At 41.4% G+C, this 14,103-nt stretch overlaps 1 protein-coding gene and 1 non-coding gene across 4 annotated transcripts in view; both read right to left on the bottom strand.

The window, feature by feature from the left end:
• Positions 1-676: 676 nt before the first annotated feature.
• Positions 677-14,103, bottom strand: part of LOC109698796 (GTPase IMAP family member 4) — a 29,461-nt gene continuing 16,034 nt past the window's right edge. The window contains exons 1-4 of one of the 3 annotated variants that reach the window (XM_074060831.1): positions 7,264-7,332; positions 6,629-6,788; positions 4,271-4,341; positions 677-2,430 (exon numbers count right to left, since the gene is read on the bottom strand). In XM_074060831.1, coding sequence (XP_073916932.1) covers positions 1,505-2,430; positions 4,271-4,328 — 984 coding nt within the window. In that variant the 5' untranslated portion in view covers positions 4,329-4,341; positions 6,629-6,788; positions 7,264-7,332 and the 3' untranslated portion in view covers positions 677-1,504. Of the gene's footprint in view, positions 2,431-4,270; positions 4,342-6,628; positions 6,789-7,263; positions 7,519-14,103 lie in introns of those variants that run through there. The other 2 variants (XM_020183196.2, XM_074060826.1) reach the window with 2 other exon arrangements.
• Positions 6,168-6,357, bottom strand: LOC141420941 (U2 spliceosomal RNA). The gene has a single exon (XR_012445664.1). It is a non-coding gene; the product is annotated as a U2 spliceosomal RNA (small nuclear RNA).

The raw sequence follows: 14,103 nt of genomic DNA on the forward strand, positions 1-14,103 counted from the left end.
GAGGTGGTAATACAAAAGGGTGTTGTATCAGAATTTTTGTGGAAACTTGAATGATAAAAATACACATGAAATACACCCACAGTCTGCAGAGCGAGACGGAAGTTGTCTTCCCCTGTGTGCTCTTTCATGCGGTATTTCTCTTACCATTGAGCCTTTGCTAACTTTTATTAAACATGCACCACTAACTCCTTTGTGTTTGGAGGAAATAATGGCGAGTCATCTGTCCTATTTTAGACAAAATAGTTCAGGACATGGAGAAGCCAATTCAGAATGGCAGAGCAAGGATTGGCACAGGTGACCACCAGGATGTTTTGGTAAAGTATGGGAACATGCTTTGGGATAGTCGAGGAGAATCTGGGATAAAAGTAGGAAAGGAGTAGACTTCAACTATTGTTATTCTGTGTTAAAGGGTATATTTGCACCAAAAAATCCTTACAGGTCTCAGAAAGTTTGGTCACAAGCAATTACCATCAGCACATAATGAAGAGACAAAGAGGGTGTGTCCTTGGTCCATGAAGTATTGAGAATGTGGCTGAGACCTTTCAGGAAAAAAGAAAAAGGGAGGTATCATGGGGTACACTAAATCTAGATCTAAAATCATCTTCAAAATGCCAAAAAAGTGAAGTTCAACACTGTATTATTATAAACAAAAGGGACTCCCAATTTTACACAAACATGAAAGAATTTAAAAGTTTTATTGCAGTAGCAACAAGCAAACCATTCAGTTGGGTTGGAGCAGAAGTGTGAGGAAAACCCACCAAACATTAGGTAGGTGAGGGGTGAGGTGATGAAGGTGGAGCTGCAGTTCATTTCTCAAGAAAATGAGAGGACTGATTGCTCATCAAACTGGGTAAGTTAAGGCTGGCCGGAGAGTTTCCACAGAGACACCTGAATATGCCACACACTGCTGTCTTATCTGCTGAATTGCTGTCTTTCACTCCTGGGTTTTGGGGATTATTACTTAGTTGAGTTCTGAGATCTGTTTGTCAGATAACTTTCTGCTTTTCAAAGGGTTACATAAGGAACTATTTGAGTCCTTCTGTGAAAATGAAGTAAACAACTTGACATTCATTCAGAAAGAATTCTAAGCCATGTCTGTCTATAAGATTTCCCTATTCAAATAACTGAGCTTTCCAACAAACTATATGCTATTGCCTTAGAGCAAAAATAAGTGAGCAGAAGCTTCAGACAGAGACTATCTGCCAGGAAAATAGAGGACAACTGCTGAGTAAAGCCTGGACGACTCTGCTCTGCTCTGCATTCCTTTCCTGTGTCTCTGAGGAAGACTTTACAGGTAGCAAGCATCAATACTTTTGATTTCACAGTTTCACAGATTGAGAAATTGTCACTCTTTTGCTAAATCAATAGGCTATCTATTGACTGCCAATGGGAACTGTACTCCCCAGTCCTGAAAGACAGAAGGTATAGCACTCAGACTTTGATGAATGTGTCCTCTAGGGCACAGTCATCACAGAAAATGCAGAAAGTATAGAAAAACATTTTGTTACTCTTTAAACAGCTGTATGAAAAAGCGTGCAATTTCCCATGCTTTTAAGATTAACTCAAGGATCCCATATTGCTCCTCAACTTCCATTCTGGCGTCTCGCTGCTTCTGAGTAAAGTGAGCCTCCCTTTCTGAGCATTCCCTCTCCATTTGTGCCCTTCTCTTTTCCCGATCCAGCTCATCTTCCAGCTTTCTGATTTTCTCTTCATACTTCTTTCTTATCTGTGCTTTCTCTCTCTCTAGCTGGGCTTGGTAATTTTCTTGTATCACCTGAATTTGTTTCTGAATCTCCTCCTCAGCTTTTTGGTACATCTTGTCGGTGTAGCATCTTCCACCATTCTCCCTCACGATGCACTGCACCAGGGTGAGCAGCTGTGCCCTCTGGTCCTCCTGCTCAGCTCCTGTTGCCCTGTTGTTGAACACACAGTAGCGACCTCTGAACTTGCCCACCAGCTCTTGAATGCCTTCTGGATCTTCCCCTACGTAATCATGGAAATCAGTGTCGCCCAAGTCATCTTTCCTGGTGAATAAGAGAATCATGAATCTTCTAGCCCTGTCTCCAAACATATTCAGGATCATCTCTGTGGCCTTATGCTCTTCCTTGGTGAAGCGGCCCAGGGGGACCACCAAGACCAGAGCGTGAGGGCCTGGGGAGGTCAGGAGGACACAGCGAGCAATCTCTTTGCGTGTGACAGCATCCTGTAGATCAGTGTCAAAAACACCAGGTGTGTCGACAACAACAATTTCTATTCCGTTCCACACGCTCATCTTTTTGTCACAGCACTTGGTAATGGATTGTGCACTAATGCCAGAGGGAAATACTTTCTCTCCGAGGACGCTGTTCCCTGTCGCACTTTTTCCTGCTCCAGTTTTACCCACCAAGACAATTCTCAGTTGGGAATTTCTGGTATCTTGGTTTCCAAGCCCTGGGACATCAAGGAAACAAAAGCCACTGTGTTAAGAGTCTGCCTCCGATGGTTTCCCATGCAGTCCCTCCACCCCAAACCCTACTCTCTCGCTGCTGCTGGGCTTCCCTGCTGGGGTTGCCTATGCACTCACAGGCTGTCTAGTCAGCCTCTGGACCTAAGGTCCCTCTTGCGGTACAAAGTCAACTGTACGTCCCTTGGTCTTCTGCCTTCACTCTCTCTCTCTTTTCAGGATTTCTTTAATCTCCTTACTCTGACACTTTGGTAACTTGATAGCCCCCAGAGCAGGAAATAAAATGGTTTCAGAGGACCTATAGATATCCAATAAGGTACTCCAGGAAGTAACACAAAATCTGACTTTGGGGCATCTGCAGGGAGAGATTTACTTTACCAATTTATATTCAAAAAGGAGGTTTTCAGGAGAATGATGGAGGGGGGAACCAAACTATGATATAATGTAAGAACTTTTGTAAATGTCACGGTGTACTCCAGCACTACAATGACATGATAATAAAAAAAAAGAAGCTTCTCTTTTTCCCATTAATAAGCCAGGATCGATGTTATAGAAGCTATCGCTATCCTTAAGGCATAGTTTTCACATGTCTGAGAACCAGAATTCTGGGATGAAAGTATATTTCCAAAAGTTCTGTGACTAAGTGCACCAGACACAGAAAGACTAAGATCAGCTAGAACAATGTGGGTTAGAACTCACAACATTCTTTACTCAGCATCACAGTGAAAGAATTTATCCCAAGGAGCTCTTGGGGGCTTTGGCTCCTTGGCCATAGGGAAGGGACTAGGAAATTCATGTCAGGTATATTGAAAAGTCACCAAAGGCCAGTTGCAATCCTAACACAATTATCCAATGTTCACACTGTATGGATGGCAAGCAATGAGGAAGATTGCAAATGTATACATTTCTATCCCTTGGGCATGCTTCTTTGGGATGTGGATTTGTAGGTCCTCCTATCAAAATGCAGCCCTTGAATTTGGCAGGACTGTGTGCCAGGCTTTAGATGACAGCACAGTAGAAAGCGCAAGGCAAGCAAGGCTTCAAAAGCGCTTCGGAACTGTGGCTTGCTTCCTCTTCCTGCTCTTCCTGCAACAGCCGAATGAAGACTCCTGGACCAGCTGGCATGGTGATGGCAACCAGGCCAGGTATTCCAGCCACACTGGCCTACCCAAGAGCCTGTTAACTACACACGTGTCTGTAAGCCTATCAAGAGTACTGAAACACTAGCTTAGCACAGATGCATGACTGAGCACCTGAGATTAGCAGACGTGGCCCAGGCCCAAGGACTTCCCCACTGACGATGGAATCTGGAGCTAACCAAATGGTTGATCTTAAGGTACTAACTGACATAGTCAATTCCTATGGGCAAAGGAGTAAAGGGAAGGTTATGTAATACACTGAGTGGTCCTCCTGATGTGGTTAGAGTGAGGCCACCAGGAACAGAAAAATTAAGGACTTGGATGAGGTATCAGTTCCTCCCACCTGCCTTCTCTCCAGTCCTCCTCCTGGCTTTAGAAAGCGGCAGAAAAGCAACAACGGAATCACAACCAGCAGTTATGCTGTGTGCAGTTGCAGGAAGCAGGAAGTAAGAAACTGTGCTGAGCCCAATGGACCAATCAGAGGGCCTTTAATCTCCCTGGCTCAGTTTTATGGCCACATCTTGAGGAAGTGTAGAAGGTCAAGAGAAGAGAAAGAGCAGGATAAATGAATAGAAACGAGGTGGGTCTGGGAATAGTTCGCTCCTGTTCAGATAGGAACCAGCTGTCAGAACAGTGGGGACCCGGACTCCTCTCTGCCTGCCTCCCCCCTCAAGCCAGGACCTCTCACCATGGCTGGTTCCTGCTTTGCCAGGGCAGGAACTCACACCTTCGTACTGGGCTGCCATTCTGGTTGAATTCCTGTAGATAAAGAAACATAACTGTATCATGGACAGGACAGTAACTAGAATTCCAAACTCCTGTAGCCAACATTTATTTTTCTGCCATAAACTTGCTACTTTGTTTCCTCTGCTCCATTTCCCAAAACTGCACCAACTCTTCATCTTCAGGTTGCTTCTTTTCCTTTACACAAACATAAATGCTTCCAGTGCATCCAATGCACTCGTTCTGGTTCCTTCCCCTCCTCCACCTAGAGGGCCTCACTGTCATGTAGTGCACCCGTCCTCTGTGCTCTACACCTAGCTCAGATTTCCCGACGTTTCGTTGCTCTCAGCTTCTCATTTGGGCACTTCATGGGCATCTGAAACAGAGGCTGGCCATAACGGAACATTGACCTGTGTCCCCAGCCATGATTCCTGTCTCAGTGAATAGCATTGCCAGTCTTGGAGTCGTCTATACCTCTTCTTTCCTCACTTGCATCAGCCCATCACCAATCCCTATCATCTCCACTTTCAAAAACCTCAAAATTATCCATTTCTCTCCATCTTCATGCTGATGCAATTCACTGCCATTTGTTTGCAATGTGACAGATTTGTAATTCAATTTCTTTCCTACTCTACCATCAGACATAATTTAAAAAACAAAATTCTATTTCATTTTTTCTCGTTTAAATTCCCTAGTGATTTCATCTTGCCTGTAGAAAATAATTAAAATCCTTGGAATGGTCCAGAAGGCCCTATATGAGCTTCTCTCTCTTATGGCTTTACTAACACTGGCTTCCTTGATTTTCCCAGAATCCTCTGAGTTCCTTCCAACTCTGAGGCCTTTAGGAATCTGTCAGCTGTCCCTGGAGCAGTTCCACTCCAGTCCTGTGCCCAGCTCATTTCTGCTCAGGCCTCCACTCTCTAGAGAGGTCTCCAACTCCCCCTCTCCCCGTCCTGCTCTGCCCTACCACCCACTCTGACCTATGGTGCAGGCTCTCCTGTGCTCACTGACACTCACTCTGATTGCACTCCAATGATTTCCCCCAGGACACGAGGTAGGATAGAAAGCTCCTTTGTCAGATTATTTACAGTCTCCCATAGATGATAAGCTTTGTGATGGGAGGACCATATGTGTCTTGTGGCTCCCTTTATCCCCTGAGGACAAGTGCCATACCTGACAGAGGATGGTTCTCAAAAAATACTTGTTAAAGAAAGTGACAAATAATCTTCCCCTTCTTGCCTCTCTCTGGTTGATCATTACGTCCAGCCCATGTCTGATCTGAGGAAATGACAATCCTTTCTTTATTAACCAACATGTAGTGACACAGAAACATGGCACCACTCATTTTCAACATATTTGTTTTCACTGTTACCCGCATTTCCTTTAAGACATGCACTCACTGTGCAGTTCAGGTTGGCCTGGAAATTGCTATGTAGCTCATTTGGCTTCAAACTCATGATCCTTTTGTCTCAGCCTCCAGAATTCTGGGACTACAGGTGTACACTGTCATGCCTTGCCCACAAACGTTTAGAAGAACTTTCACAGGACTGTGCTGGAGGTCGTGAGGGCTCCTAATAAGGACAAGGCCAGCAGACTACGCGCTATCCGTTACAGATTTCAAGAGAAAGGCAGACACTTCTTTTGAAACAAGGCTTACTATTTTTGGGCAATACTGAGGTTTGAACTCAGGGCCTCATGCTCTACCACTTGAGACATTTTTGTGTTGGCTATTAAAAGATAGGGTCTTATGAACTATTTTGCCCCAGCTGGCTGTAAAACATGATCCTCCTGTTCTCTGTCTCCTGAGTGGCTAGGATTATAAGCATAGGCGTTCGGTGCTTGGTAGCAACCCTAATTTTAAGGAGGGAGACACAATTCCTGGAGGTATTGCAAAACCAGGTCGATGTGTGGAGTGGATGCAGCAAACTCTTATTCCATCTCCCTGTTCCAAAAATCCATTAATATATTGTCCTCAGAAAGAGGATGTATCAGATATTAAACTGATAAGAACAGATGCTATACTTGATCTTAGCTAAAAGACTGAGAAGCAATAGAAGGGTTATTTCTTCATTCTTTAGAACAGGGAGTTAGGAAACAACTTCTGTAAACCAGGAAGAGAGATCCTAGGATTTTTTAGAAAATCAGCTTTGGCTGCATGCTGCTGTTGATGATGTTAGGAGAGAAGATGGGATACCAGCAACAGGAAGACAGAGGGTTGTGGGCATTTCTTAAGACCCTCCTTCAGCTCATGGGCTCTTTAATGCTGTGCTGTCGATGATAATTTAGATGCAAGATAAGAGACTTTTTTCTGACAGGTACTGACCTCCATGGCTAAGTCCTCCTCTCTCTGCCTTAATTGATTATCCATTGGTCTTAGTCCCAGCTTCTCTTGGACTGCAGAGTTGCAAAGGGCACCATTTCTCTTCTCCTTCCTCCTCACAGGCAGCTCAACTCCAAATGAACCCTCAGGGCAGGGACTGTCCCTAAGGAGGAAGTTGTCCTGGGCAGGCAGCTCTGAGCAGATCATCCAGTAACAAGGCCTCAGCTGGCAGCTGGCACAGCCTCTGATCCAGACCCATGTCCCACCTTCGGGGCTGTATGCTGAGCTGTGACCCTTATGGATCCCAATGTTCCCCTGCAATTCCCCCAGGGCCAATTCTGCCCACTTGCCCCATGCTACTCCTGCAACAGTCAAGTTTTAAATTCTGCAGCCAGTGCAGGAATCACCCATTTGTAAAGTAAGTATTTTCTAAGTAGCCATCATTGAAAAAGACACTAATTTGTAGGACTCAGCATCCAAAACGGATTACAGCCTAAAGTCAGCAAAAGACAGGAAACAGAAACCAACATGAAATGTATTCTGCGAGCGAGTTTGTCGGGAGGTTTAGGAAACAACCAACAGAGGGGTCCCTTCCAGATCAAATTGAACATACCCGCCATGAACCCCTATCCCCTTACCTGGAAAATCTGGACCCTCACCTTTCTTTAATTTTTCAGGCAATGCTAAGCCAGCAGGCTGAGAAGCAGAGAGGAAGTGAGGGAGGGACTGTCTAAGTCTGCTTGTGCAAGGGACCTGCCCACCATTCATCCAGCTGCTTTGCAGAACTTTCTGCAGTGATGGGCTTTATCTGTGCTCTCCATTATAGGAACCATGATCCACTTGTAGCTGTTGAGTGCATGGATTGCAGAACTGGATTTTTAACTTTATTTCATTTTGTTTATTTTAAAGGTAAAGTTGAATAGCCACATTTGCCTTGTGGCTATGGGCTGGACCATGTAGAGACTCTGCACACATCACACTCACAGTTCTGGGGAAAAAAGTGACTAGGTCAAAAGCAGAGAGTTACCAGTTATATGGGAGTACTCTTGGGTCCATGTGTTCACTGCTGAGCACAGCAGGACTCCCAGCACAGAGGACATTTGCACCTAGTGCCTCATACCTGTATTAGTGCAGGAAGTTCCTCCACTCCATCCTCCCAATGATGTAGTGAGTGTGTGTTGGGGGAAAGAGATGTTATTTTTAAGGTGAGTCCTCTGAGTCATCTACCAGAAGCATAATAGGGTAAAGTCATTCACTTGACTGACAAAATGGGCTCAAGGTCATCTGTGACATGGTGCTAGAACCATTGCACACAGTCTACCATTGACACCTGACATGACATGCAATGAGATCCATATATCCAATATACTCATTACTCTCCCTTAGAACAGGGCTCCAAATGTACCATTATTCGCTGGAATACAGACTTTAGAGTTGCAAGCTTACTTTTACTATTTTAGGACTGCCTCTAAGTCTAAAGAAACATAAGAGACAAGGTAGACATTTCTCTGAGAATATTTCTTTAATTTCCTTTTTCATTTTTTCTTTATACCACAGGTTATTCAGATTCCTAATATATGAACTGGAGATTTCCAGATATATTTCTATTATTGATGTCTAACTTACTTGTTATCAAAGCACATACTTTGTATTACTTGAATGTTTTTATTGAGAATTTTTTGTTGCCTATAGTGTGGTCTAGCTCAGTAAATATTTCATGGACACTGGAAAATAGTGGGTAGTCTGCTATTGTGAATAGAACGTTCTATAAATATCAATTAGATTGATGGGGGTGACAGTGTGATAAGTTGCCTGCATACTTATTGCATTTGTTTGAGAGAGGAGTATTGAAATCTCTGACTGTAAATGTGGATTTCTCTATTTCTTCTTGCAGGTCTTTTGATTTCTATTTTTGAAATAAAACAAAAACAGATTAGGGTTGTTATGTCCTTGTGAATAATTGATTTCTTTGTCATTACATCCCAATAATATTGGTTACTTTGAAATCTACTTGGTCTGATATTAGAATAACAGTTCCAGATTTGTTTTCTCTCTTCTTTATTTCTTTGCTCTTTCGTTCTATCTTTCTTCATGTGATTAGTGATACAGTTAGGTTCAAGTCTATCATCTTGCTATTGGTTTTCTATTTGTCCAATCTGTAATTTGCTCCTGTTCCCTATTTTCCTTCCTTCTTCTAGGTTGAATTTTTATTTTTATTTTTATCTCTTTTGTTGGCTTATGAGTGATAACTCTGCTTTGTTCACTTTTTAGTGGTTGCTTTGAGATTTGTAGTATACCTCTTCAATTTACCATAATCTTCATTCAAGTATTATTAAATCACTCCACATATAAAGTGGAAGAATCTCACCATTGTAGATGTCCAGTTCTCCCTCCAGAGCTCTGCATTATTGCTGCCATATGTCTGACATCGACACATTCTATACACCCGAGAGATCATCTCTGGGGAGTAACACTGACAGACAGTATGAAGGGCTTGATTTTCAGAGCCCTGACATAGAGGGCAACAAGCCTGCTGTGCAGGGAGTTTTAGTGGATGAGACTGGGCAGGACCCCTGGAAAAACTATTTCTTCCATGATCTTGATTCCCTAGTTTAATTAGCAAAATGTTGAGTTGGAGACCTTTATGAATAAATTTGATAGCCTTATTCCCCACCTAGCACAGAATCACCAAGGAACCAGGTGGTACTGAGACACACAAACCACACTTCTCCATTATGGATCTTCCAAACCACCCCACCTTGCCATGTTCAACAGTGTATATGTCATAGGATTCTACAAATTTGCAGGCATTCAATAATTGAGATGATGGGAACAGAAACTTACAAATATGGTCAAAATCAAGACAGATATTTTAAAAGACCCCTGTTAGAAAGTAAACAAAGTAGGGGTAAAAAAGAGAGATAGAGAAGGCCAGCATCTTCTGAAGTCAGAAGGTGGGAGCTGAGGATCAGTAGGACAGTCTTCAACTCAAGGGTATTCACACCCCCTAACTGGTCTATATATTCTCAAATAGTTGATTCAACTTCTTGCTGTTATACTGATTTTTTAGCCTCATTTCCTGGTTCTATATTGGCTCCTATACCCAGCTTATTATTATCATTTTAGCACCATCATCATATAACATCATCCAGCCCCCAAGAGCACTGCAATTTGGTTTTCAATAATTTCTATTCCTTCATTCATTTTCTCTTTCTGCTACACAATTTGATTTTTTCAACTCACAGACTCCCTTCTCACACCCATATACAAATATCTGTACCACTTCCTTAGAAATTATATGACAAAGAAAGAGACCAGAAGATGATTTTTTTCACAGTACTTCTGCAGCAAGTATATAGTTTACAACGGATGTCAGCCCATTTCCCATAACCTGCTCACATTATGAGAATAACACTGTTGGTTATGAATATATCTGTGTACAGCAGCACTTCCTCCTCCCTGTCTCAGCCACAACCATTTCCTGTTTCACTTCCTTCACCTTTGTCTTACCCATTGTTACCAGGAGGGTATTCATAGGACAGATTTCCCAAATAGAAGAGGGGAACTTTCTACTGAATTTTTCAAGTCTTCTAAGACCTCCAGTAATTTAGAACAAAGATGAAATTAATTTTAAAGTAATCCATGAAAGAGGCACACAAGGTAGCAGGCAAGTAGAGACTTACTGTAGGAAGACAAAGTAGGGGTTAAAAAAGAGAGAGAGAGAAGGCCAGCATCTTCTGAAGTCAGAAGGTGGGAGCTGAGGCTCAGTAGGGTAGTCTTCAACTGAAGGGTATTCACATCCCCTAACTGGTCTGTATATTCTCAAATAGTTGATTCAAATTTTTGCTGTTATATGGATTTTTTAGCCTCATTTCCTGGTTCCTGTATCCAGCTTATTATTATCGTTTTAAAATACGTTTTCTAAGTTCCCTGACACCTTATCTTAGTTATACTGCCTCACCTTCACATATAATTGTGGTCACTTCACAGGATAGGAAGGCCAGGATAGAGGGTCATATTGTCTTCCATATTTGGGGATTGGTGCTCAGAATAGACTGGAAGGAGAGGCTAGGAATTGAGAAGTATCCCAGGGAGATCTCAGGATTGTGAACTGTGCTCAAGATGCTCCTTGGTATCTCTTTGGACTGGTTTCCCCTCAAGAGAGAATATTCCTCCATCCTCCACCTGGAGAGGAGCCTTGGTTGTGGACACTCACAACTCTGTCTTGAGCTGAGTAATATGGAAGATGTGTAAGTGGATGCAAATCATGCTGTCTGTCTCTGTCTTTTAGAGTCCTGACAAGAAAGTATTTACAGCCTAAGCTGCTAATAGAAAACTTGAAGTTTGTGTGAGAGTGTGTGAATGGCCACAAGTGGTTTTGTATAAATATAATTATGTAAAAGTGCTTTACACATTTACTTCCGCTATATTTTATTTCCACTTAATAAGAGAGCAGGGATTTTGTAGTTAAGACAAGTTGGTTACATGTTAACCATGTAGATTAGCATATATTGTAGACAATAGACGGCCTTTCTGCAAACTCTATTAAAGTGAGTATAGTGGCACCAAGGTTATAAAATCATGACATCAGAGGAACTTGGGTGTATGAGCATCAGTGAAAAAATATTTAACGAAATGTTGGAAGGCAGAAAGAGATGAAAATACAATGGGTGGGACATCTACATCCAACATGAGCCCAGAGAGGCTGGAGCTGAGATGGCTAGAGGCTTGAACCAGAGAGGTTTAAGCTCAGAAATGTCAGCTACAAGGGGCAAAGGAATCAAAGCAGGGATTGGTCCAAAATTCAGTATAGGAGCAAGGCATGGTGGCTCATGCCTGTAATACTAGCTGTTCAGGAGGTGGAGATTGGGAGGATCACAGATCAAGACCAACCTGGGCAAAAATTCACAAGATCCCATCTCAGCCATTAAAAAGCTTGTCATGGTGACACGTGCCTGTTATCCCAGCTACACAGAAAGCATAAATGGGAGGATCAGAGTTCAGGCTGGCCCAACATGAATGCAGGACCTTATTTGAAAAACAACTAATTACCTCCCTCTATTAAATTTAGCCACCTTCTTTTCCATCCTCATTACAGTATATACGTTGTACCATTCTTTAGCATGATTCCTCCCATCTTTTCCCATTGCTACCTTTATTAATTAATGTCTTTCTAGTTTATGAATTATTATCATTGCTCCTTTATTCCTCTAAAGGTACTGGAATAGTGGCAGTGATCATTCTTAATTAGGGATTATTGTAGTTTCATAGTAGTCATGTCTATCAATTGTGGTTGCTTCTACAGTTAAATGCTTTTCCCCAGAATTGAGTAGGGGACCAGACCCAGTGTCTTGAGCTCTGTGGGTAAATGTTTGACTACAGAGTCATAAGTCTCAGCCCAGTGATGTTTTCTCATCTTGCCTGAACATTATACATACTTCAACCTAAAGGACACAGGAGGTTAAAACTTTCAACTGAAAATGGCCTTAGATGCATAAATCCTAATGTAGAAATACAAGTAATATTAAAAGCAAGGCACAATGTCTTCTTCAAAAGTCAACAATTCCACAATAAAGGGCTGGAGCAACAGTGAAGTGGATGACCTCAAAAGAAAGATGACAGGAATGATCAATGAAAATATAGAGAATGAACTCAAAGAGAATTCAAATAAATAATTGAATGAAATAAAGAAAACGTAGGATATGAAAGAGAAAGTCAATGAAGATTCATAATCATGAAAAAAGTAAAATTAAAATTCTAAAAATAAAAAATGCAATAACCCAAATGAAAACTTCAGTTAACCTAGTAGAACACCTGAGAACAGAGCATCAGGGACTGAAGATAAAAGTAGAGGAATCAGAACCCTCAGATAAAGACAAAGAAGAATACAAAGAAAGTATGAATGGAAAGTGCAAGACATGTAGGACTAAACCTATGAATATGGGTATAAAAGAAGGAGAAGACATGCAAGCTAGAAGCAGAGATAACATGTATAAGGAAATAATAGCAGAAAATATCACCAATATTGAGAAAAAGAGGCTTATCCAGGTGCAAGAGTCTTATAGAATACCAAACAGGTGATATCAGAAAACAAATACCCCTAGACATATGGTAGATAAAACACTAAATATACAAAACAAGAAAGAATATTGAAATCTTCAAGAGCAAAGCAACAAGTCAAAAGGCATGGACTGGTGGATTGGATTAAAAAAACTCCAAACATTTGTTGCCTAGAAGAAATGCATCTTACTGACAAAGCAAGCATTGACTCAGAGTGAAGGATGAAAAAGATTTTCTAAGCAAATGAACTTTGAAAACAGGCAGAAGTAGGTATATTCAGACCTGACAAAACAACCTTCAAACAAAAATTAGAGAGATAAAGAATGCTACTTCATATAAATAAAGGAAACAATTCATCAAGAGCTATAAAATGTAAACATAGATGTACTAAACATTGGTGCACCCACTGAACACAAAGTGCAGATAGACCTCAGCACAAAAATAATAGGTGACTTTAGCATCCATGTCTCTAACAGATAGGTAACACAGACAAAACAGTCAACAAAGAAAATTCAGAATTAAGCAAACTGTACACCAAGTGGACTTAACAGACATCCACAGAACATTTTATCTGGAAGCTACACAATACACATTCTTCTCAGCAGCTCATGGAACTTTCTCCAAAGTAGATGATATTTTAGGACATAAATCAAGTTTTAGCAAACTCAAGAAAATTGAAATAGCTTCCTGCGTTTTTTGAAGGCACAATGGAATAAAACTAGAAATCAACAGAAAAAGCAGCTACAGGAAATGTTCAAACACAGAAACTGAACAACACACCATTGAATGACCAGTGGGATGCTGAAGAAGTAAAGGTGTTAGGGAATTTTTTTAAATTCCTAGAATCAAATGAAAATGATAACACCCTTACCAGTACCTTTGGAATACAGCAAGTCAGTGCTCAGAGGAAAGTGTATAGCTATGAGCACCTACATTAGGAAAAGATATCTCAAATAATGACCTAATGCTGTACTTCAAGCTCTTAGAAAAACAAGAACAAACCAAATAACTAGGTGAAAAAAAATAAAGATTAGGGTACAAATCAATGAAATAGAGCCTAAAAAATAATAAAAAGAATCAATGAGACAAAAACTTGGTGATTTGAAAAGATAGAATTGAAAAATCCTTAGTCAAACTAACCAAAAGAAGGAAGGAAAAGACCCAAGTTAACTGAGAGATTAAAAAAAAATGGGGAATATAAAAAAAATACTACCTAATGAAACCAACAAAAGAAAACCCTCTGGACCTGCAGGAAGGAGACCTTGCTTGGTGCTATAGAGTAGAACGAGGACGCAAAAGTGTAGGTCATATCTGGTCATCATGGGCCCAAAGGGAGAGAGAACAATCTGTTTCCTGTTTTTGAAAAGTAACAACACTAGCAGAAAGTAGTGCAGTGGTTACCCCTGCCCTCTCCCACA

The sequence above is a fragment of the Castor canadensis genome, chromosome 2 (genome assembly GCF_047511655.1).
Source record: "Castor canadensis chromosome 2, mCasCan1.hap1v2, whole genome shotgun sequence".
Taxonomy (NCBI): Eukaryota; Metazoa; Chordata; class Mammalia; order Rodentia; family Castoridae; genus Castor; species Castor canadensis.